Raw genomic sequence first — 26,854 nt, forward strand, 5'->3', positions numbered from 1 at the left:
TGCGAGATCTGCCGGCCACACCGACCACACTTTTTGAATCCGCTTGGGACCTTCGAGGATGTCGATGGAAAAATCGCGTTGGCGAGATCAAAATCGTCGATGGTGGCGGTGAAAAGCACACCAGAAAAAGAAAGAAACGGTTGCGCAGCCACAAGGCCGCGACGAGGTGACCCTGCGACTAAACTCGCCGAGGGGAAGGAAAAACAAACCTTTTTTTTTTTTTTTAAATAAAGGGGCGTGAACGCGCAACAAGAAAAAAAGAAAAGTAAAAGTGCGGACTAGGCCGCAAACCGGTTTTCCGGGGCTGACACGGAGAGGAAAGCAAAAAACTGAGCGGGAACGGTCGCGCACGGGCGGGAAGACGGCCACGCATGCGCGGTGGGCGTGCCCTGCGTGCGGGACTTCCACAAGATTTTTACTCCAGTTTGAGGGGCTGCAGTGGACGTTAACCCAGTCGTGAGAACAAGCAGCCTGCTTGTCCTCGGAGAACAACTGCTCCACATCTCTTCCAATTTAACTGCAATAAAACTTTATATGTAGACTAATTTAAAATACTGTGTTCTATTATATTTTTATAGTGTAAATATTTAGAGAGCAATTATCAAAGCCCTTTCCACTGCTAAAATTGCATTACATCAGCAGAAATCATGGCTTTGATTATTGCCCAACGTTCAATTAAAAGTATACATGGCATTGGGGAGGAAGTGACGTCACGCTCCGTTATGGAGGTCTAATAGCGGAGCTCCCGACACCCAGCCTGGAAAAACGAAGCTTTTAGCTATATTTAGCGATTTTGAAATAGCCCTGGAGGCGGATTAGAGCGGCGAAAGGCGAGTGATACCAAAGATGTCGAACACTAAAACTAAACCAGCTGATTTAGCCGCTTTTGCTTACCATCAGCGGGAGGCCAAAGAAACAGCACAGGCCGCGAGCATAAACGCTAACGAAAGCGCCATGCGGTCTCGAGCATCATCGCCTCAGCAAGAAAGCGGGGACGATGGAGATAATGAATTGCTGCCCGATAAATGGGAGCAGCTTAAAACCTGGTTCCAAGATATTAAAACGGAAATGAAAGAGATACGCAAGGATTTTGCCCAGCTTGGAGCAGAACTCCGAGGAGAAATTACGGAATTAGGGAACAGAGTTAATGAAGTAGAAATTGGCCTGGAAGAGCATGCAGACTCCCTAAATACCATCGAGACCACTGTGCAGGAACAGCGCACGAACTTACGCTTTTTAACAGATAAAGTGGAAGATTTAGAAAATCGGAGCCGAAGGTCCAATATTAGGATACGAGGGCTCCCTGAACTACCAGAGCATAATGATTGCGAACAAGTTGTAAAGGACATAGCAGCCCAACTCCTGTCTACATCGGAGCATGTGGTCACCGCTGAGGAAATAAAAATTGAAAGGGCGCATCGGGCGCTAGGCCCACAACGGGCTAATGTACCTAAAGACATAGTTGCCTGCTTCGCTGAATATAAAGTTAAAGATCAACTTATGCATAAAGCACGGGCAAATAGCCCGATCACATGGAATACCTATCCGCTGGAAATATTTCAAGACATTTCGGCAACTACACTCAAGCGCAGACGAGAACTACAGCCACTTACAGCGCAACTGCGAACAGAAGGGATAAAATATAAATGGCAACATCCATTTGCCCTGCTATTTTATAAAGCGGGTAAACAGTGCAGAATAACATCGCTGGAGGAAGCCCAAGAACATCTGGGCCAAGGAGCAATGGCGGAACCTACGCACTCAAACTGCCCAAAGGCTATCCCACAGAATAGCGCTAAAGCGCGATGGCAGCGTGTCTCGCAAGGACGAGGAAGGCTGAGAAGGCAGCAATCAGGTCAAACAGGGCCCAACCAACGCTGATGGATTACAAATAGAGGAATTAATAATGAGTCAAAATAGACATCAATGAAGAGGGCTATAATGGCGTGTGATTGAACAATGCACAGCAATACCAGGCTGGTAATGTTTTGGGATCGAACTCACTTACCTCCTAGGCATGTCATACCCAAGGGGAAGGATATGTCATACATGGGATTTGGGGAGGAGGGGAGGGGGGAGGCAGGTAGGGGATTGGGAAAGGGAAGTCAGTGGTAATTCTATAACTAAAAGTTGTTATATGTATGGTTGATAAAGAACTGAAAATTGTTACTTTAAATGTAAGAGGGCTTAATTCACCTACAAAGCGAAAGTTAATGTTTAAAGATATGGTACGCTTGCTGGCTGATATAGTCCTTTTGCAAGAAACTCACTTGAAAAAAGTGCATGAGAAACTGGTGAAACATGGACGATACTCTGTTATTAAGTTCTCCTCTTGTGCTGCTATGCCTAAAAAGCGAGGGGTTCTGATAGCGCTGGCAACGTCTCGTCCATGGCAGATTTTGAAAACTGTAAGTGATAAAGAAGGGAGATATCTATTGATGGTGGTTTCTGTATATAATACCACGTATACTATACTTAATGTGTACGCCCCTAATCAGGGGCAGGGCCCTTTCTGGGAGCAGATAGAAGGGGTTCTGAAGCAACACCAGCAGGGCCACTTATTAGTGGGTGGAGACTTTAATGTCACCATGCACCCCCATATAGATAACTCTACAGGGTCTGCAGTGTATGCCAAAACAGATAGGAAATTATTGAAACAGTTAATGGCCCGGTGGGGACTGATAGACATTTGGCGAGAGAAAAATGGTAATGAGAGGGACTACACATATTACTCCCCCAACTATAAAACATATTCTAGAATAGATGGTTGGCTGGGAGATGTAAATATAGCAAGAAAGACACAAGATGCTAGCATAGAACCTCGCACATGGTCTGATCATGCCCCGGTAATACTGACACTTATCCTAGGAACTCACCTTGTAGGCATACGATATTGGCGACTAGACGATACCTTACTATATGATGAGAGAAATATACTAGAGATAGAACAATATATTATGGAATATCTTAAATTTAATGATACAGGCGAGGTCAGAGTGAGTACCTTGTGGGAAGGTCTCAAGGCAGTGATCAGAGGGCGTCTAATAGCACTACGAGCCCATATATCGAAAACTCGCATGGACCAGGAAAACAATGTTAGGAACGAACTCAGGCAAGCAGAACAGAAACACAAAGCACAACCAGACGATACTAATGAGGCAGAAAAGTTACACCAGTTGAGATTAGCACTTAACGAACTCCAAATGGAAAGCCTAGCGGCGCAACTACAACAGACCCAGCAAGAACATTTTGAGTTTGGGGAGAAAGCGGGTAGGCTTTTGGCCAATAAGCTTAAAAAACAAGTTCAGCGGAATCATATAGGGGGGATACGAGATACGAACGGGGAACACATCACACAATTAGATCAAATACAGAGAACCTTTCTAGAATACTATACCTCACTATATGAGAAAGAGTCCACATTGGAGCCAGCAATCGTGGAACGATACTTGAAAGAGAGTGGTATTCCCCAATTACAGGGAGTGGAGAGCGAAACACTATCGGCCCCCATAACATCGGAGGAAATTAAATGGGCAATTAAAGATAGTGCACATGGGAAAGCACCAGGCCCAGATGGGTATACTATAAAATTTTATAAAACATTTGCAAAACACCTGATCCCAATATTAGAGAGGGTATTTAATGAGCTGGAAGAGGTTCAAGAGATACCACAAACATGGAGACTAGCAGCAATAACACTGCTCTTAAAACCAGGCAAAGACCCCCAACAATGTAGCTCCTACCGCCCGATATCCTTGCTCAACGTGGATTATAAACTCTTTACGAAAATATTAGCACATAGGCTACAGAAACAGCTCCCAAACTTGATTCACGAAGATCAGGCGGGATTTATTATAGGGCGACAAACGTTTGACAACATTCGAAGCCTCATCCATACTATCCAATACACCCAAGATGAAAAAATACCAGCAGTATTACTATCCATTGACGCAGAAAAAGCGTTCGATCGTGTTGATTGGGCATACCTCTTTGCGGTGCTTCGACAGGTGGGATTAAAGGGGCGGTATCTAACATGGCTGCAACTTTTATATAAAGACCCGAAAGCAATATTAAAAATTAATGGATCATATACTGCGGCCTTCCCGCTTCGGCGGGGAACTAGGCAGGGGTGTGCCCTCTCCCCGCTTCTGTTTGCTTTAACGGTAGAGCCGCTCGCTTGTATATTGAGAAATGATGAGGAAGTAAAGGGCATAGTACGAGGGCGAAAAGAGCAAAAGCTTCTACTTTTTGCAGATGATATACTACTCACTCTTGCGCAGCCTGCAATATCAGTACAAAAAGCAATAGATCACGTGTCATATTATGGAGCAGTGTCGGGATTTAAACCCAATTTAACTAAATCTACCTTATTAAACATAACAGTACCGAATGAAGAGATACCGGCTCTGCGAGAAGCATTTCCATTTGCCTGGGCGCAAAAATCCATTAAATACTTAGGAATACAGATCACACCCAAGATAGAAGATCTATTTCAGGCTAATTTTCCAGTAAAGATAGCTGAACTTTTTCAGGAATTAGATAGATGGGAGGGCCTCAATATATCTTGGAAAGGGCGTATACATGCTATCAAGATGATGTTGCTCCCCAAATTATTATACTTATTTCTGGCACTGCCCATACCGATACCTGCCTCCTTCTTCACGCAATTAAATAAGAAAATGTTTCGATATATATGGAGGAAAAGGCCACCACGGGTTAATAGAGCCACGATGTATCAAACACTAGACCGAGGTGGTATGGGAACACCTAATTTTTATCTATATCACCAAGCAGCACAATTAAGAATACTAGCTGACTGGGCTCCAGGGACAATAAAGAAATGGATGCATTGGGAGAGAGCATGGATAGGTAGGTACACGATAGAGGACATATTGTGGATATCAGGGAGAGATCTGACATCTATATTGCAGGAATTACCTATGAGTCTAAAACACCCGCTCCAAACGTGGTTACAAATTAGAAAGCATATGTTCCCGGAAAGGAAATATTACCGAAAAACAGCAATACGATGGGCGGAGGGTTTCCCACTTGGGAGATCAGAAAAGGTGTTTGATAACTGGGCAAAAGCAGGCTTATACACACTGGGACAGGTATGGGCGGAGGGCAATATGATTAGTTTCCAGGAACTTCAAGAAGAGTATGGTCTATCGGAAAAAGATCTTGTTTATTACTGTTGTCTGCGTAATTTTATTAAAAGACGAGCACAAGATGAATTAGATCTAGAAGAGACAACTCTTGAATTAGCAATGCGTAAGGGAGGGGGCAGAGGTAGTATCTCCCGGATATATCTTGCACTATTGGGCAGGACAGACCCTCAAATTCTTTATCATAAGAAATGGGAAAACGTTTTGCAATGTACACACCCTAGAACAATTTGGATGAGCAATTACAAATATCTGCTCAAGGCATCCCCAGCACAATCTATCAATGAAAATGGCCATAAGTTATTGTACTGGTGGTATTATACCCCAGATAGATTGCAAAAGATATATCCGGGGACCTCGGGAAAATGTTGGCGGGGATGTGGCCTTCAGGGCACGTTTTACCATATTTGGTGGACATGTCCGAAGGTGGAATTGTTTTGGGAGGCAGTAGTGAAGTTGGTAAATACAGTATTGCCTCAACCATACCCAAAGAAAGCAGAACATTGCCTCCTCCATTTCCGGCCTAGCTCAATACCCAGTGGACAACATAGATTGGCTACTCAGTACTTTGTAGCGGCCAAGATAGCCTTAGCCCGAGCCTGGAAGCAAACTGAAACACCAACACTACAACTGATAGCTCGCAGAGTGGACTTTCTGTATCAGATGTCGAAATTGACTGCTAAGAGGAAAGGCACTATGAAAGTATTCACGAACATTTGGTCAATATATGAACAATCTCAAGAATCAGAAGCAACACCACTGACGGAGAAAGGGAGGGGGGGAGGGGGACCATGAACAAAAATTGGTTACTGATATTTGATGTTATTTGGTTATGATTGTAATTTGCTAAATTGCCAATAAAATATTGGAAAAAAAAAAAAAAAAAAAAGTATACATGGCATTCAATGCATGTTATTTTGCCTGCCCTCTGAAATGGAGATCCAGGAGGCAGAACAAGGGTAGGGCAAGGTGTGCAGTTGGGAGTAGAGCTGTACTGAATATCATTTTATACTATTCGGCCAAATATGAATAATGAAAATTATTATTTGTCCAATTACAAATTGTGGACATTGAGCTTTAACATAAATAATAAAAGAAGCAACGTGAAATCAGAGAGCAAGTATTTATTTTGGTAGGATTTAGCCCCAGTAGAGCCCCAGATTATTCCTATTCGAACAGCAGCCCTACCTAGCACTGCACTTGAATTTCATATTTTTGGAGAAGACTGGAGTGTATAAATTAACAGTCTTATTTTAATGCTGTTGACTTTTTCATATTTATTTGATTTTTTGCTTCAGTAACATTCAGAATGTGGTGCTTTTCTTTCAGAGATTGCAGAAGGTCCTCCTGGACCTCATTCCAGAATCCATGCTCCAGACACTTCAACTAGCTCCTATATCCTGCAGCCTGTGAAAGTGTCCCTTTGGGTTTGTAGGGAGTGCCATATAAAAAAGGGGTTATAGTTAAACTACAAAAAAAAAGTGGTGCAGAAGAATTATGAAATGAAATTCACATATTGCAAACCACTGTGGCTCTTGCAAGGTCACAGCAAATGTTTTCACACTGCATTTTCTTTTAAGAAAACACTGCTCCTATGAATTTTATTGTTACAAAAATTCTGAGAAAGACAAATAGAGAGGACTTACTTTTACTTTGTCTCTTGATTTCCTTTGCAAGATCAAGCCAACACTGAAACAAGAGGAGAAAATGAACATGCCAGAATACCACAAAGTACACAATAATTTCAGTGATCTATATTTCTAAAATAAAAGCAAGTACATTCTTTGACATTCAAACTATTTCAAATTACACAACTTTCTGACATTGGGCTAGTTTGAGAGTTTTACAATAACGGTCACATACTACATAGAGCATTACTAATTGTTAAACACATTTCAAAATGTTCACAATATTCAGCACCAATCTAATTCAAAATTAGGATAAAGCAGGAAAAGGGTACATGTGCATACAACACACATACATATATCAAAGAAATAAACAAAACAAAACAAAAAAAAACCCTGACCATATGAACAGTAATTTTCAAGGAAAAAAAATCCCCAGAAAACAATGTTGCCCAACATACTTTCATGTTTTTTTCAATTGTGAAATACAAGGAAATGGTGAGGAATACTTTTTTGTTTGTTTGTTTATAAAAAGTATTCCTCACCATTTCCTTGTATTTCACAATTTAAATTGAAAACATGAAAGTATGTTGAGGAACATAGTTTTCTGGGGATTTTTTTTTCCTTGAAAATTACTGGTCAAGTGGTCAGGGTTATTTTTTTGTTTGTTTTTTTTTGTTTATAAAGATTACAAAAAAATGTAACCCATAGGGGTACAGAAGTTACCTTCCTACATCATACAACATACCACAAACTCAGGTAAACACCCACAAACATACATTGAGGAGTGGATTTCCACAGACTGAGGGCCAGATGCACTAAACTTAACGAGCCAGCAACGTGGTTTTTAAACTGGTTCTAGCCAGATTAGCGTACAAGTAGTAAACTGGGACATGCACAAAAGGGTTCTCCAAGCCATTTTCCTGTCACGGTAGCAGCTATGGAAATTTTAACGGGAGGTATGGACCTGCTGGTTCTTCATTATCGCAAGAAGGAAAAGGGGAGAAACAAGCAGGGAAGATGGAGCACAAAAAAAAAAGAAAAAAAAAAGTATACTAGACACAGCTTCTTTGCGTGTATGAAAGCCGTGCCATATGTTTCTTTTTTGGGGGGGGGGCCACCGTATTCCATTGAAATATAATCATATGTTAGAGGATTTAAGATGCTTGGCATTAATACAGATACCGTTGGCAGCACGTGGAGGTGATGTTAGTGAGTGGTTGTTAAACCTTGAACAAAGATATATATTTCAATGGAATACGGTGGCACCTAGAGGGTTGAACCTTCAAGTTGAATGGGTTTGATCGGTGTGATTTGGTAGCAGGGGGAGGAGCATTAGCATTATTTAAACGTGGAATCTAAAGGAGTACGTTATTACGCTTTGAGGTAACTTCCGGTAATCTAGGCTTGGACAACAGACCTGATGGTAAGCAGCCGCTAATATATTTCAACATATATAATAGAAGGTTTGATTGAGCTGTGGTGCTAGATGCCATAGACAGTATCTGACATTTATTTGGTTTATAGAATGGATGATTTGGTTCTCCTGAAGAAGTCGTTGACAAAATGCGTTCACGCATTGGGAACCATGATGAGTTGTTGAATGAATGAATGCAGCACCGCCAGCAGCCTTACCTACGCCCGTGACTACACACGTTGAATGCAGCTACACGTGTGGATAGAAGATTTCTAAAGCTATCAAGCTGGTATCCCGGTGGACTATTCACCTGGCTTCATCCTGATTTATACATATGGGACATTGATAGAAGAAGAACTTTTAAACTGGAATAGTTTGAAAGAGAAAATAGGTCCCGTTGATGTATAAACGCGGACAGACGGGAAAACTGTTCGTATATGTTTTGTGGTTATATTATTACCCCGTACCGATAACAGGTGCAAGATAAAAGATTGATAGAAAAAGGCTAAGAAGTAGAAGTGCTGGGGTGATTGATGTTATGAATGAGGATCAGTGATAGGTATATGTATGACATTATAAGCTGTTTAAAATAAATAGTATCAATGAAATAACATAATATTGCTGTAAAGCGAGTAAAGTGTAGATAATAATAATTGTACTCTAGTTTAAGGTATTTTCCCCTGCTGGAAGTTCATTGATTGGGTTATAACATTTCATATTCGTTTTATGCAGAGGTGGCCTTAAAAAACTGTTTAATTGCAAACTTAAACTTTAAAAATGTCCAAGGGGTCAAAACATGCTCTACAGCCAAAGTTATCTACCACATAACAGTCTCAATTTTAGTAAGAACCTAACTATTCTTAAATGACTTGAATAATTAAACAGCAGAACCTGATAAATATTTTTTCCACAGCCAACAGGAATAAATCCATCAGTATAGGAGAACCCTTCCAAAACATCTTAGTTCAGAGCGCATCCCTTATTATCTCTCTCTCTTAAACCACTGAATTTGGAAGAAAAGTTTTCAGACTTACCTATTCCACTTCTTCACACAAACAGATTCACTTGTTTCAATGAACTGGCAGCATTAGTACGTGCTATCTAATTGGTCCTTTATATATTAGTGTGTGCTACCTGATTGGTCCTTTATATACATGTCAGACGGTTCAAAGGTGAACCTAGAACCAATCATTATCCAGATCATAAATTGAGTTTGTAACAATGCTGTGCCCGAGAAACTTCCACAATGCAACTGTTTAATAAACCACTTCTTTTTATTTACTTGTTTTGGTATTTTGCATGTGATCTGCTTTTACTTTGTTCACTCCTGCTCATTACAGCTCTTTCTTCAAAATGGCTGCCATCACCTCTAGCAGCAGTCTCACAAATATTTGAGGAAAATGTTGATAGTTCAAAAGGCTATTCAATTCTGTCTCCTTACTGAAAACAGAAGTAGGAAGTGTCTCCTCTTGAGAACAAATCATTAGATCCAAAAAAGTGATCATAGTGTGTGAATACTGAGTTGTAAATTTCAAATGTTCATCTGGTCTATTCAACTCATCCAGAAAATTTCTCAAACTACCCCCAGAATGTTTTCAACTGATTCCAATTTTCTGCCTCATAAGATTCTCGGTACCATACCTCAATTCCTCTCCCCATATTGGTGGGTTTAATAACTACTGAAGTATCTGTACTTCACTGCAGAAGTTTTTTGTTCTTCCCTTGCAATATTCTGACAGTGTAAGGTGTGTTTAAAAAGCACGCCACCTCATGCTGGACGAAAGAGTCAAATGCTGCAAGAATAGGGCCTGCTGGACCGGGTGGGGGCGGGGGCATCTAAGAGTATCACATAGGTAACAGATGAAAGTATTCCCTTCTAAATGGTCAGCAAAAAAACAATGTTTTCAATATCTGAAAAAATTTAAAAAGCTGAATCAGTGTTTGAAAAGGGTTCACTTGTACAGTACCCATGTATATTTTATCATTCCCACCTTAGTAATTCCCTTATCCATTATTTGCCGTTTGTCCTGATTAGATTATAAACTCTTTCGAGCAGGTACTGTCTCTTCATGTTCAAGTGTACAGCGCTGCGTACATCTAGTGCTATAGAAATGATAAGTACTAGTAGTAACAACAATAACGCAGAGATGTAAGATAAGAATCAATTATTCAATAATGCAATTTCTGCCAGCTGCAAAATCTGATGGGACAGACTGAATCGAGGCCCCACTATTTGTGACTAACTCATTGACACTGATCCCATGTAGGTGATCTTTGCCACGATCTTCCTCTACATCCTCTGGTTTTCTTTAAAAACCATTCTGGTCAGAACCAGGAGTCAGAGGAATCTTGAAATATAACCTGTTTGGGTTGACTTCCTGTAAACCTTTTAGGCTCGACTCAGCGTAGGTAAACATTACTTTTTTTTTTTTTTTTAATAATCACATTCATCCTAGCAAACCTTTTGCAATTTGGCCCCATATTTGTTCATTTAGTTTTCCAACTCATTCCAATGAATAACATTCAAGAGTTCTGTTGCTATATACAACTGCTCATGTTTAGTTAGTACTTGATCCTTCCAATCCTTAACCAATTTTGTGGTGGTTTCAATAATTAACATTATATCTTAAGAACATTTATTTAGAATCAAATTCCTCTGATCTACAAGTTCTAATCCATTTTCATACATTTAAGGAGTTTTGTTAATTCTCAATCCCCATGGCATACGTTCAACCAGATAATATTCCTTTAAAGTTTCTGCATGAAGAGAAGACTGAATATATAATATCTGTATTTAACCCCAGTCACAAGACAATGATTCAGATACATCTTCAAAATAGGCAAGCTCCAACACTAGAGGAGCAAAAGGCAATTATGCAGCACTAAATGGCACTACATAACCAAGTTAAGTAGGATTATAATACCTGGCATCATTCAGCACAACCAACCTGACATTAAAATACATTTTCTAGCTAACTTCATCTTTCACTGCCAAGACCCGTTGCTTATTAGGCCTCAGACTTGTGTGCAATCTGTGAGGACACTGCAAAACATTACTAAGGCTGCCAATGGACAAGAACACATTACATCACCACAAGGGTATTCACAAGCTCGCTGTTGCTGACTTTGAGGCTCATTTCCATTCAAGAAAAGCACATTGTTTACTTGAACAATGACTTCATGGTTAAAGTGCCCCTTCAACGTGGTGCCTGTGAAACAATACTGTGGCCCCTCAAGCCACAACATCTGAGACAGTTTGTTGTGCATTCACAAGGCCAAGAGCAAACGTCACCGACTCAACTGCAGCCTGCAATTTCGGTATAAAGGAAGCTCATGTTGGAGGAAAAGGGTTGGTTGCTGCTTTTGTTTCCATCGGATCTGAAGTGCTGTCCTGGCTCTGCTTGTTTGATCTGCCTGAGGAACACCCTGACCTGCTGGATGGCGTGCGACATCTCTCTCCAGGTTGCCGGTGATGCTGATCTGGGGGTTAGGATAATGGGCTGAACTAGAAGACTATTTTAGGGTTTTGTGAGTGTTTGCTTTAGGCTGAAGATATGACCATCTGTATCATTATTCTTGTATCTCTTTCACTGTTTTTAATATGTAAATACATTATTGTCTATTTTTACAATACCCTTGGATGTAAAGTTAGTTCTGTTATTTGGGCATTATGAATTTGAGTCTACAGATAAAAGCAAATGCAATTACTTTCCAGACACTACAGTGTCTAATACCAAAAAGTGCCTGTGTCACTTTTTTAAATAATCTATACTAAGTGTCATGTTCCCAATTACACCCCAAAAAGAGCATAATCTGTATACGCACCACAACACTGCTGTCTCTTGTTCCATATAACTTAATATATCCATTTTAAACAACAAACAAAGGGGTTCATTTTCAAAACACAGACTTATAACGTTCCATAGGTTACTAAGGGGCTCATTTAAAGAGAAAAACTTCTTTAAAAAAAAAAAAAAAAAAAAAGTGTCATAAAGCAGCACTTGGATGTTTTTCTAATCAAAACGTCCAAATCAGTATTTTCAAAACCCATTTTCCAGACGTTTTTCTATGCTTTCATCTGCAGCAGCCCAAATATCAAGGTGTATATCAGTTGGTTGTCGGTGTGTGGTTGGGCGTTTCGTTCTTAAGAATGGTCATTCCTTAGGTCCCTCCGGCCCAACCCAGAAGACTGATGGGTTGTGCATGCCTACCAGCAGTGGAGCTGAAACACTGATTTGAGGCAGCCAATAAAGAGCCGTGCTCAGCCCCTTGGAAACCTCAGTATTCTTAGTCTCCAGCACTGCTGTAATGTGGTGGTGGCCCCAAGCTCAGGGTAGGTGTACCCATTTCTTTCTCAATCTAATAAGTTGAAGTTTTCTTTTCTCTTATACATCTGTGCGCCATTATGGTTATCTGCTGGCAGAGGCTGAGGCCCGCGGGGTTCTCTAATGCCTCGGGGGTGCTACACTCGAGTGGCTGGGTCCCTCCCCCTCCTATCCCCGAGCTTTCCCTGTATGCCTGAGGGCTCAAGGTAGACTGTGGTCCATTGCTGGCCTCAACCCCTTCGAGGGAAGGGAGTTTGCAGAGCCAAAGGGAACAGCCACTATGATATTAAAAAGTTTAAAAAAAAATTTAAACTAAAAGCAGGCAGGTGCAATGGCTTTAGCCTGCTGTCATGGCTGTCTCCCTGCAGAGTCTTGGGCTCAGGAGAGTGTTATAGTTTCTCTTCCTCTGTTCTGGTTTCGGTTCAAGCACCAGGTGGTTGTTCTAGACAGTTCAGTTAAAAAAGAAAAAAAAAAAAGGAACCATGGTGTTCCATTTGAAAAAACAAAACAATGTAGAGACATGAGGACTTCTCTGTTTAGCGAAACGGTGCCGGTTTTCAGTATGGCGTCAGCGGCTTTCTACACTGTTTGGGTTTTCGGCGGGAAACTCTGCCATTTTGTTTGTAGCTGTGGCAGAGCAGCGCAGACCCGACAGCGGTCTGCTATTGTTCCGGCAGCCTCTTCGGTAGTGCTGCGAGGTCTCCTCTGGAGGGGGGGAAGATTTTGTCTGCCTTTCACGCTGTTAATTTGAAGGACGAACAGCTATTGCAAAATGAGAGGTTTGAGAGCGCAGGGGCAGTCTCCCTCTCTGTTTTTTTTTTACTTTCAGCTGCTTTATGGTGAAGTGAGCTAGAGTGCAGACCGCCATTGTTTTGTGTTTGTCTACAGCGGAAGGCTCCAGTACTCTGTCCTGTGGTTTTCCTTTCCTTGCATCAAAGCTGCCAGAATCTGATACAAAACTATCTCTTGTAAGGATTCTTTTCTGACAAGCAGATTCTGTATAATGCAGGATAAAATAATTATTTTCTCTAGATTCTGGGTGTTGCAAGGACACTATATGCTATTTTCTCTAAATGGGGCATGGAAACTGTCTGTACTTCTCTACAGTTTGAATGGTGCATGGACAATATCTAATATTTTTTTCTAGAATTGGAAATCTGCAAGGATATAACCTATTGGTTTTATACTAGTACAGTTTACTTATTGACGGTGTCTTGTTTGCCTGCCAAAAGCTGACTAATGCAGACAAGTTATTTAGTATTTCTCTGGTCTCTATATAATGCTAGGGCATGATCTAATGTTTCTCTACATGGTTCAGGTTTCTTTCCCTTTTGTATTCTCCTGGAATTTACACCCTTATTTATTTATTGAGGGTCTGTTTTTACAGTCGGTTTTATAATTTAATCTGCTGTGCTATGTTCTCTCTGGTATTCTAGGGTTCTAGAAGTGTGCCAGCACTGATAATATCTGGGACTGTGTTACCTTTCGCCCATCTGTTCCGCTATTTGCTCATGCCTTTCAGGTTTGTGGCCAGTAGCTGCACTGGTACTGCCTGGCGGTTAAGCACATGCTTCTATAGTCTTGCTCATGTGGGGGGGCGGGGGGGGGGGGGGGTCCAGAGGGATGTCTGAATGTTTTGGTATGACTAGTGAGTTGTGCTCTTTTAGTTAGAGCAACTGTTTGGGCACCTGTCTTTGTGGGTTCAGCTCCCACTATTATATATTATGGTGTGCACTCTTAGAAGATCCTTACTGTTGGAAGATCTCCTTACTTTCTCTGGTCTGCTACATTAGGTGCTCATCTCCTCTCATCCCTGAGTTAGGTAGTGAAGCACTATCTGTTGAACTGTTACGTTCCCCGTAGCCCAGTGGACGGTTTGGGGATGATTCTCCTATTATCATGTTCTTTAAAAAAAAACGACTTTTACACTTTAGAAAAGGCATAATGTATGTCCACTGGAGATTGTGACAGCATGTCAGTTTCTCATATTTTTCTGTTTGTGGGTCTATTTTCAGGGGGACCTTCTTTTAGCCTCGGGGAACCTTATGTTTTTTTTTCCTTCTCCAGTATTCCAGATGTCTAGGAATTTCTGAAATGTTTGTTATTTGCTGTACGCATATTTTGCATTGACAGTTTTCTATCCAAACGATCCTACTGAGATCATAGTTTACAGTTTGTTTCTCTACATACCTGGTGTATCAGTGGTCTGTCCTCAGTTGTTTGCAAGGAATTTATAACTCATTTTGAGCCAAAGAATTTTTTTTTTGTGGGCTCAAGGTTTCCACTTTGTTTCTGTCCATACTTCGTATATCAGAATCCTTTTACCGGGTGTTGGCACAAGTTTGCTAGCTATCACAGCTTGCTTATATTGCCATTAGTGGATTTTGATTCACTTTCTGTCGCTTGTTTATTACCTTTTCTCCTTTGTGATCTCATTTCTCCATGGTGAACTCATTTCCTTCACCATTTGAAGCAGCTAGCTGTCTTGATCTTTGAGATCCTCGAATTCTAAATTATTCAAAGGCTTGATAGTGCCTTTCTCAGCATGCTGCCTGCAGCCCTCACTATCTGCTATGGTGGTTATTGCGTCCCGCGAGGCTTAGCCTTGCTGGAGGTTGTTGTCTTCAGCATTTCTCTTACATCCTTCCTCTGCTCGGTTTACCCTGTCTAGCTGAGATCCTACAGTGCGGGAATGGTGCAACAGGAATAACTGTTCCATTTCTCATTCCCTCAGTCAGATACGTTTTTGGCAGTTATTCTTCATCACTTGTCTTTTTTTCTGACTCCTACAAGTTTCCTGGTGGCTTCCTAATGAGTTGGGAACTCCCCAACATAAGATATTAGGCACTTCTGCAGATTGTCAGCTGTTTTTTCTTTTTCTATGGAGGCCGGTTGGCTTCCTGTATCTGTTATTTTCCAGGAGTTGGGAGTCTGAGGATAGCTTTGCTCCTGAGATATCGGCTGTTTTCCCTCCAACAGCTCTATCGCTACTGAGTAGTTGTCGAGATGGAGGGATTTCCACCTAGCCCTCACACAGTCTTCCTTACTCGGTTATGCTTCCCATCTTGGCTGCTCGGCTTCTCAGTTTACAGTGGGAATTTTCTGAGGCTCTTTTTTCTCTCTGCTGCCAGTCTCTAACCTTGGCTAGGCTGGGATGGCGGTTGTGGTTCCAGGGTCTAAGTGATTCGCTTGTGACATTATGAGTGGCGCCTCCTCTTCGGGAACTCGGCGCTGGTCTGTCAGGGAGGCCCCTGTGTATCTGTTCTCCTCTGTCAGAGCGGCGAGACCGGCAGTCTCGATGAGCTGTGAGTCTTCTTATGAGACAGATTCCTCTAGGTTTTTCTTGAGGGATATCCTCATGTTTTTGGTTTGATCTCCTAGGCTGTATTCGGTGGTTCTTCTTATCAATAGTTCGGTAGCTCTGCGACTCCACACTTCTTTCCAGAGCAGACGACTGGGTCATGTACAGCCTTTTGATGCCTTCTGCCTTATGGACCTGTTTTTCAGACACTGGGGGGGTCTTCTTCTGTTGACTTAGCTTGGATGCTTGCTCTTGTCAAAGCTCTACTTCTTTGGCTTCTGTCTTAGTTTGGGATCCCTCGGACATCTCTCCTATACCCATGGACTGGTACGCTGCTGTTCAGTGGTGCCACATATGCGTGAGCATTTTGGGTTGGGGGGGGGGGGAATAACCTTTTTTTCCTTTTTAGTCAGGTGGTCATGCTGGCTTCTTTCGGTTTGCTCCTTGAGTGACTCTTTGCGAATCTTTCTGAGACTGTGTGGTCTTTTTGCAACAGTGTTTGCCTCTTTTGTCTCCCGAGTGACTTTCTTTAATCTTTGTGATTTCACTCGTAGTTTATTCTCGCTCTGCTTCTTCCTTTGTGCTCTTTTCTCTCCCCTTTTATCTTCAGAGCCATTTCATGGACGAGTTAGGGGGCCTAGATGGTCTCTCTCTCTTTCTCTCTGGGTTCTCTTTCTTTTGGTGGCTTGGGCCTTGAGAACATTGGTTAGCAGTTTCTTTCTTCAGAAAGTCTGGTCATTCCTTAGTATTTCCAGTCTATGCTCCTTATTCTTCTAGGACCTGTCTGAGGTTTTGCAGGCACTTCATTCCTCGAGAAGGTTGGCAGAGCAGTCTATGTAGTTAACTGCCCCTGCATGATAAGGGGAGAGTGCTTAGTTCCAGAGTTATCTTGCACATCTATTGTTCAGTATTTTGACAGGCCTTTTCCTACTGTCTTGTTGCACAGTTTCTTCCTTGTGCTCGTTCTGAAAGGATTCAGGTGTCCAACTGACAGGATCGTTCTTTGGCAACTTTGACAAGGTGTATTCTAGGTTTCGGCATTCTAGTACTCAGATCAGCTCATGAGTTGGACAGAACTGCATCTGGCTGTTCTTTTAGCAGCCCACGTGGCGGGAACTGAGCTCCAGTGTTCGGGTGTTTTGTAAATCGTTATTTATTTGATATAGTTGGACAGATGTCCAGGTGCGTCGGGTCTTGGTTTTCATTTACTGAGATCTGGCAGTGGTTCTAGTTGGGTCCCTCCCGTGGTTTACTGCTCTGGTACTTCCCATCAGTAATTCTGAGTCAGTCCAGAGGAACGTTAAGGAAGGAGAAATTAGGTCATAGCTGCTAATTTGCTTTCCTTTAATATCTGATTTGCTCTTGGAGATAGTTTTCATTCGCTTTTGTCTCTGTGGGGAGCTGTTTGATTAAAAATAAATAACAAAAAAAGTATCTATGAATATGTCTGTACTCGCAAAGAGACCAATTATTCGCCACATTACTGATGTTGCTGACAGTTTGGAGTAGTCGAATCTTTCAACAGTGGCCAGGCAAGGTCCTCTCTGTTGGTAGGTGGCTGTTTGAACCAACTGGCGCCAGATGTTTAGTGTCTCTATTTCCTTTTTGCTTTGCTATGTGAAATCTGAGGTTTCCAAGGGGCCTGAGCATGGCTCTTATTGGCTGCTTCAAAATCAGTCTTCTCAGTCACCACCTGCTGCTAGGCGTGCACAACCCATCAGTCATTCTGGGCTGGTCCGGAGGGACTAAAGGAAAGTAAATTAGTAGGTAAGACCTAATTTGTCTTTTTTCAGCCATGAACAAATTTAAACAAATGATTGCAAATGGCAAGAACATACTACTTCTACAATTTGATATGTCCAGCGCCTTCGACATGGTTGATCATGGGATACTACTACATATCCTTGAATACTTCGGAATTGGAGGCAACGTTCTCAATTGGTTCAAGGGGTTCCTAACCACACGGTCATACCAAGTGACATCTAACTCGACTACATCAGCTACATGGAAACCTGAATGCAGAGTTCCACAGGGATCCCCCCCTCTCACCGACTTTATTCAACTTAATGATGATACCATTGGCCAAACTTCTATCAAACCATAAGCTCAACCCATATATCTACGCTGACGACGTAACGATCTACATCCCATTTAAACAAGACCTAAAAGAAATTTCCAACGACATCAACCAAAGCCTACATATCATGCACACATGGGCGGATGCATTTCAATTGAAACTCAAAGCAGAAAAAACCCAATGCCTAGTACTCACCTCGCAATATAACACGAACAAATTCACCACCATGAACACACCAAAACTGACTCTTCCAATCTCGGACACCCTAAAAATTCTTGGAGTCACTATTGATCGACACCTAACACTTGAGAACCCTGTGAAAAACACAACCAAGAAGATGTTCCACTCAATGTGGAAATTAAAAGAATAAGACCTTATTTCCCAAGGATCGTCTTCCGTAACCTGGTACAATCATTAGTACTAAGTCACCTACTGCAACGCACTCTACGCTGGTAGCAAAGAACAAATAATCAAGAAACTCCAAACAGCTCAGAACACTGCAGCTAGACTAATATTCGGGAAAAACAAAATATGAAAGTGCTAAACCCTTACGAGAAAAGTTACACTGGCTCCCTCTTAAAGAACGCATCACATTCAAAATATGCACCCTAACTCATAAAATCTTTCATGGAGACGCCTCAGCCTACATGTCAGACCTGATAGACCTACCATCCAGGAATGCTAAAAAGTCATCCCGCACATTCCTTAATCTGCATTCCCCCAACTGCAAAGGTCTAAAGTACAAAACAACGCATGCATCAACCTTTTCTTACCTGAGCACACAATTCTGGAACGTGCTACCACGCAACTTAAAAACGACCTACGAATTAATTTCCGCAAATTTCTGAAGATCCATCTCTTTAACAAGACATACCACAAAGAACAACAAATATGAACTCCTATACATTCACCCAGAATTGTCTTATAATATTTGATCGTTAATCTACTACTATGTTCTCTTATTATCATGACACCCAAGATCCTTCTGTAATACCAAATGTATATTTTCTTATGTATTTCCACTATTCATGATATTTTGTAAGCCACATTGAGCCTGCAAAGAGGTGGGAAAATGTGGGATACAAATGCAATAAATAAATATAATGGGACAAAACAAAAATGTCCAGAACTAAAACAGACATTTTGAGCTAGACCCGTTTTAATAATGACTAAGCAATAAAAAAGTGCCCTCAATGACCAGATGACTGCTGGAGGAATAAAGAAATGACCCCTCCATATTCCCCCAGTGGTTACCGACTCCCTCCCACCCCTCAAAAATGTAAAAGAAACAGTACATACCAGCCTCAGATGTTATAGCCAGTCCTATTAGAGCAGCAAGCAGGTCCAAGGAGTAGCCTAGTGGTCGCTGCAGTGAACTATGGAGAAGGGGACCCAGGTCAATAATCAACTCTGTTACACTTGTGGTGGAAAGTGTGAGCCCTTCAAAACCCACCGAAAACCTCTGTACTCACATATAGGTGACACCTGCAGCCATAAGGGCTACTGTAGTGGTGTACAGTTAGGTATAGTAGGTTTTTGGTGGGTTTTGGAGGGCTCACTATACAATATAAGGGAGCAACGTGAAATGTGTGCCTGGGAGCTTTTAGGTGAAGTCCTCTGCAGTGCCCCTTAGGGTGCCCCACTGCTCTGCTGGGATGCCTGTGTAGCCAGTCTAACAGGAAATCTCTTCTGAAACTTAACTTCAGTCATTGACTAGCAGTATCAATGTTATTTTCCCCCTCCCCAAGATTGAGGTGGCATGCCTAATGTTTGCCAGGCCCCTTAGACATGTGTTTTTGTTCTAATCTTGTTGGGCAGACTGGATGGACTGTACAGGTCTTTTTCTGCCGTCACTTACTATGTTATGTTACTAAGAATGCTGGCTCCTCCTACATCCCAATGGCTTGATTTTGTGTGTTTTGCACTTGGATTTTTTTTTCCGAAAATAGACCAAAAAATACACAGAGCTTAAAAATATCTAGCAAGTGACTATTTTCGGGGGGGGGGGGGGGGGGGGGGGGGGAGTCATTTTGGCTATATTTGCTATTTGGATTCTCCAGAAAGAAAGGTAGATACCTCCTGATACACATGGAACAAGGAAGTCAGCTATGGCAGAAAGGAGGGAATCTTCCAGATGGACACAGAGGAGATATGGACTGTGACATGACAAGGCATGTAACACTGAAACCCACTGCGCCTATGTGGTAGCAACCAAGAAAACTGTCTTCAGCCTGAGGTCTTTAAGGGAGGTCAATAGCTGAAAAGGTAGCCCAGACAACACATTCAGAACTAGATTCAGGTATCACAAAGGAAGGATTGGCCTGACAGGGGGACACGCATGCAACCTCTCGCTAAAAAGTACAATATCCGAATATGTTGCCAAGGAGACTCTGAGGGTGGAGTGGAGGAATAGCCTAATGATTAGTGCAGTGGCCTGAAAACCAGGGGAACTGGGTTAAATTCCTGCTGCAGCTTCTTGCGACTCTGGACAGGTCACTTAACCCTCCATTGTTCCAGGTGCAAAATAAGTACCTGCATATAATATGTAAACTGCTTTGGTTGTAACCACAGTATATCAAATCCCATCCCCATTCTTCATACCAGTGCTCAAAGAATCTAAAACGTGTGGAGGATTTATGGGCCTTGAGGAAACTGACTATCACGGAAGCAGAGAAGTTCTATTCTGTGAGATGCCACCTCTAAAGGGCCAAACAGTAAGTCAGAAGGGATCAGAGTCCTCCATTTCTACAGGTCTGTGCTTCAGAAGACCTCAGCACCTGGGGAAGGAGTGGTGGAAGCTCTGCCACTAGGTGAATGACACCTGCATAGCAAGGTCTCCAAAACCATTTTGTCACAACCAGGAGTGCCAAGAATGGGTGCCATACTACTCTGCAGAACCCTCCTGATCAGAAACCACAGAAGAAAGATGTATAGAGATTCCTGCTTAGACCACGGCTAGACTAAGGCATTGATGCTAGCTGAACTGCCCTCTCTCCTGCAGCTGAAGAGATGGTCTGCTTTGAAGCTCAGCCTCAAAGCCATCAGGTGAAAGACAGCCAGACCCCCACCAGTCTACCCAAAGCTAGAAAGCTATTGGGCCAAGCTCTCACTCCCCTGGATCCAAGACCGTAGGGACGCATAATTTTTTAAACTTTCTTTTAGCATTTTTTTTTTTTAGCTTTTCCAGCAGCGTTTTAGAATGATATATATAGTGATCCCAGGTGGGGAGAGGATGTTTTATTGATATTTATAATTGGTTTTGTGAGTTTCTAATTTTTAATGGATTGATCCATTTTGACCTTTACCGTTTCAAAAACGGCACTATTTTTTATTTTTTTAAAGTTTATAATATAAGACCCCCTTAACTTATTTAGTAAGTTTTTACAATATTTTAATTGCTTTTTAGCAATTTGAAAACTGTTCTCTATGTGAGCAACCTTTAACCTCAGGCAGGCAGCATACAAACCTGCCAGCTTATGTGTGGTTGCTTTCATGCTCATTAAGGAGGAGGAGAAATTGTGAAGTCAGAGTGTTTGCTGCTGCTTGTAAGTAATTGTGCTTTTTTTTCCCTCTAACATTGAAGACTTTAGTAATACAGTACAGTCTCGATTATCTGACCTTCACTAATCCAACCATCCGGCATATCTGACAGACACCCCCGGTGACATCATTGAGTTGCCATTAAGAAGCACGCAACTTCTCTTTCCGTATTTTGGTGTAGCACAGAGGGAAGTTTTGCACCCGAGACATTCAGTTTTAGCCCCAGGACCTGTTTGAACTGCGAAACAGCACCATTGTAAGGCAGGATTCTGCTTTTACTGCGCAGGGGGTTTTAACTCCTTCTGCAACATTTCTAACACACTAGGTATGTAATACTACTGTACTACAGTACTGTATTTTTATTCTTCCCCTTTAGATCTGTAGATCACTTCTGAAATGGCCAGTCTAAAGAGGAAAATAGTTGTTTTGACTATACAGCAGAAACCTGACGCTTTAAATAATTGTCAAGGGTGAATCCATCCAAAAAACTGCAGCAAGAGTGGGGAGAGTAACAGTTCTTGACTGTAAAAGGCAAATCATGCCTCTATGTTTTCATTGGACACTAGAAAAACAATATGAATTTGAGGTAGTGAGCAAAGCCTTATTCAAATGGTACACACAGCAAAGAGACATGGGCCTTATTCCTGTGGTTCATACAGCAAAGAGACAAGGGCAAACCTATATCAGGGCCTATAATGCAAGAGAAAGCCCTTTTTTCAAAAGGACTTCAATTAAGGTTACCCTGATTTCACTGCTGGTATTGGGTGGCTTGATCTTTGGAAGAAAACATACGGAATAATGTTCCCCATATTTCTGGGGGGAAACTGTAAGCAAACTCTGAGGAATCTGTCACATTCAAAGCGAAATTTCAGCGCCTCCTTAAAAAAGAAAGTGTGTCAAGGAATCCAATATACAACTGTGATGAAACCAGGTTAAATTTTAAAAAGCTGCCATCAAGAACTCTTGAATCATAGCTCGAGGCCTCAGCTCCAGGTTATAAACAGAGTATAGAAAGTGTGACTATTCTGGCCTGTAGCAATGAAACTGGTAAACATAAATTACCACTGACTCACTGGAAGATCAAAAAATCCTAGGGCCTTCAAAACATGGTTCCTGTTGTACTTCTGATGACCTATAGAAACCAGAAGAATGCCTGAATGGGCAAAGACATTTTCCGTAAATGGCTTTTCAAGGAATCTATTCAATCAGAAGAAAACGTCTTGAAAATGATAACCTGCCTAGGAAGGCAATCCTTCTCTTGTGATAATGCACCATCCCATCCTGAAGACGAACTGAGAAGTGCCGACTTTAGAGTGCTTTTTCTGCCTCCAATGTCACATCATTGTGTTAGCCAATGGACCATGGCGTGCAGGAAACTGTGAAGAAAAAATATCACCATAAGCTTCTTATAGTCAGTGCACTGGATAAAGAGAAAGGAATGATTGAAGTTTTAAAGTAATCATCAAAGATGTTATCTACAGGATCACTCAGTCATGGGATGAAATCGCGCTTCCAACCCTAGAAAAATCATGGAGAAAGTTAATTCCTGAGAATGAAAATGAACAAGGACATGACACTGAACATGGAGCAGCCAAAGATGATCTCCTCCATTTGTTACAGAAACACTGGGCTGCGAGAATGCTTGTGAACATGACATACAAGAATGTATGCAGGCAGATGAGCAACAGCAGAGCTAACTGACAATGACGTGATTGCGAATGGAGATGATATTGATTAAGACACCTCGAGTGAGGCTGAAACTAGAATTGTAAAAGTTAGTCACAGTGAAGGCATCAAGACAATTGAGGTTGCACTGGCATATGTGGAACAAGAGAAAGTGACAGCTACCAACCTAATGTTACTGAGATGCTGGAATGACCTTGCAGCGAGAAAAATAAGTAAAATGGGAAAACAAACATCACAAAATATTACAAAACAGTTTTATAATTTATGTTTACCAGTTGAATTGCTAGTAGGTATACAGTACTGTATGCACTCTTTCTGATTCTGTTTTTTACAGTTCTGTATTGGTCTTATTTTATGGCATGGTACAGTGATTACAGTACAGTATGTTTTAATGTTCCAATCATGCTGCAGAATGTGCTATAGTGCTTTTAATAAAGAATTTTTGAAAATCAGGAACTCTATGCCATTGTTAATGCATTTTTTTAAAGGGGTTCCCATTGTTCCCTGTATTATCTGACTTTTCACGTATCAAACACTGGGCCGGTCCCGTTTACATCAGATAATCAAGACTCTACTGTATTGATTGGCTGTACATTTATCTTTTGATAATTTTTGATGCTTTTAGGCATTGTTGGAAAACTGCTTCTGTCTGTTTTGAACAAACATTTAATTGTTAGGTGTAAGTACCCTGTGGGTCCCTAATAGGTATGTGTTCCTTTTACATATTCTAGTATGTAAGTCTTTTGATATTTACGTTTTAGACCCTTGAGGTTTACGAGTTCATTTATGTTTTAATATCTTTTAAATAAACTAACCTTTGTGGGTATTGTTGATTGATTTTTATTGGTCTATTTTTGTGCTTAAAAGGGTTTATGATTTTCATTGTAGTATATAGCCTTTATATATACCAACGTTTTTTAATCATTTTTAATCAGTTAGAGTAATTTTATTATGCATGTTGATTATATTTATGTGAATAACTAACCTATCTATAGTTGGTTCTGAGAAAAATTTTATGATTTTAAATTTGTTTATATATTTTGATCGTACAGTGTAAGTCCCTAACGCAGCCTCTAGAAGGCAAAACATGGTCATGTCAAGCTTTGCGGTTAATAAAGTCAGTTTCTTCAATTTAGTGGTCTGTCCTATTTTGTTTAGATTTTCCAGGTGCAGATCATCACCTCTAATCTGTTATATTGCACATGGTCTTTTCCAGCAATGTAGACCCTTGAGAGCCCCCCAAAATGTCACTCATTTCACCAGCAAATATTCACCTCTGCCCCCCCCCCCCCTTGTTAATATATGCCATGGACATGGCACTGCCCAAGATCACTCAACTGGTTCCCCTACACCAAAGGAGGAATTCTGTCAGCTCTCATCTTCAACTGACTGCCTAGGATGCTTGCAGAGGGGAATCAGCACCCTCTGTGTAGAGGCTAATCCCCTGCCTGATAACAGCTTGGTAACAACCACAATATCTGCATGAACTTTATCCTGATTCATATCCTGAGGTCTTGCAATAGAAAGGGATTGCTCAAGAACTAATTACCCACTGAAATCACCCGACAAACATTCTTGGACTGTGACATGCACCCTAAGTCATGGTGACTAAGCTATTTTGCAGCCTCGGCCTAAGGACTGAACCAAGGCCATATCAATGAATCGTGTGGAATCTGAGACCTTGGAACTGTATGACTTGCAATAATTTCCCAGGCTAGAAGATACAGCACATGGAGAGCAGCTTGCAGATTCAAGGACTTCTGCCTCCAGAATTGCACAGAGGAGCTGGAACCAAGAAGTGTAAGCTGGTTTTCCCATCCAACCAGAAGTGACATTACTCAGGTTACTGCCAACCATCCACTGTGTCAACACTGCTGAGACATGCTGGGGAACTTCCGCACAAAGCTGTTCATCTGCTGCCCTCATCTACATTCAGGTTGTATACAAATCTATTATCACTAAACAGTATGATAGAAGCTCATATTCCAGGCCTCATCCAGAGTTTGATGTGCATTCACTGTGACCTATTTTCTGATAAGAACAGTTGTCTTTCAATTTCTTATCTTGCATTCACTTATAATTCCATATAATTTTAGTTACTAATGTTTACACATTTGTCAGTTTAACTTGCTTGTAAATAAGCAGCCTTAACTTATAATAACCAGTTTGTTTTCTTGCTTGTCAGTTCCAAGAGCACAGAACTCATGTTTGTTTAACATGAGAGGCGTTTTATTCATACAAATAAGCTACCAATTACAAACACTGTTACCCCTCTCCCTCTCATAGTGCACATAAGGCACTATGCTGTAGCTAGCTCTGCCCTACACCTGCACCACCCGGTTTAAGTAATGTGCCACCAGCCCAGAAGGCTGGTGTCAGTGGTCACCACCATCCACTCAGAGGGATTCAGTGGAACTCCCTGGAGAAGATGACAAAGATTGTTCCAGCAAGCCAAGCTCCATCAAACTGCAGAAGGTAGGGAACAGTTGAGTCTCAAATTCCTGCAACTGTGGGGCCCAGCACAAGAGGCACTGCTTGGAAAGGTCTCACGTGAGCCCAAGAAACCACCTCCAGCATCACTGCCATTGAACCAAGTTACTGCAGGTAGTCCCATGCTTGTGGGGCCTCCAGTGCACACAATCTGCTCTTCTAGAACCTGCAACTTGTGCATCTTCTCCTCCATGATAAAAACTAATTACGGTATTATATTGAATAGGACCCCAGGTACTCAAAAGTCTGGATAGGGGTAAGGTGACTCTCGACATAAATCAGAACCCATCCTAGTTTCCAGGAGATACTACAAAATAGATGATGCAGAAATCCTGTTCCTCTTCTGGAGAAGGGACTGACTACCATCCCAAGAGGAGGTGGTGTTTGAGTGTGCACGTTTATATCACCTTTATGAACAAACCATTCAAAGTGGTTTACATCATTAACAAAATACAATAAAAAAAAAAGAACAGAAGAAATTACCAGGCAGAAACATTAATGTCATCCTACCTCTAAAGACAACTGAAACTGGATTTGTAAATTACAGGATAAAATCATGGCTCATCATCTTCAACACCACTGGTCAAAGGCCATTAAGGGGACAAGCTCATAGTGACACTGAGAGCCTGCCTCAAGGGGACCAATGCACTTTCAACTGGGATCCCCTGGCAGCCAAGTGAAACCAGTGTCACCTGACTTTCTAGGACCACGAAAGCGAAGTGCTGTTGCCAGTCTAATACCATAAGGATATCACAGCAACCAAACCACACCACTTGTCACCGTTCTAAAAAAAACAAAAAAAAAATACTTCTCAGAACATAACTCTATATCATTATATTTTTGTGACTTTATAGCTTTAAAAAAAAATCTTCAGATGTCACAGCATAGATAGTGCATCCCAACAAAATTGTTTATGCATTGTAATTGTCACTGATCCAAATTTTAAACTTTTTAATATACTGTAATCTTATATGGAAAATATCAATCATATGTAGAAAGTATCAAAAGCCTTTTAGCTTAGAAAAACTGGAACCTCTGATACAGAGTTATGTTCTAAGAAGTGTGTTTTTGAGAACGGTCACAGGTGGTGTGTGGTTTCGTTGCTGGGATATTTTTACGGTATTGATTTTTAATCTCTGCACATTGAGGTTTGGTCCTGTTTATTGGATGCAGCTGGTCTAATGGCATCAAGGGAAAAATATAGATCCGATAAGACCAAATGTTTCCT

At 41.4% G+C, this 26,854-nt stretch overlaps 1 protein-coding gene across 9 annotated transcripts in view; it reads right to left on the reverse strand.

The window, feature by feature from the left end:
- Window positions 1-26,854, reverse strand: part of EPB41L2 (erythrocyte membrane protein band 4.1 like 2) — a 503,144-nt gene that overhangs the window by 279,166 nt on the left and 197,124 nt on the right. For all 9 annotated transcript variants that reach the window (XM_030196542.1, XM_030196541.1, XM_030196540.1 and 6 more), the window contains exon 5: window positions 6,812-6,854. In XM_030196542.1, the coding sequence (XP_030052402.1) occupies window positions 6,812-6,854 (43 nt within the window). The remainder of the gene's footprint in view (window positions 1-6,811; window positions 6,855-26,854) is intronic.

This window comes from Microcaecilia unicolor, chromosome 3, assembly GCF_901765095.1.
Source record: "Microcaecilia unicolor chromosome 3, aMicUni1.1, whole genome shotgun sequence".
Taxonomy (NCBI): Eukaryota; Metazoa; Chordata; class Amphibia; order Gymnophiona; family Siphonopidae; genus Microcaecilia; species Microcaecilia unicolor.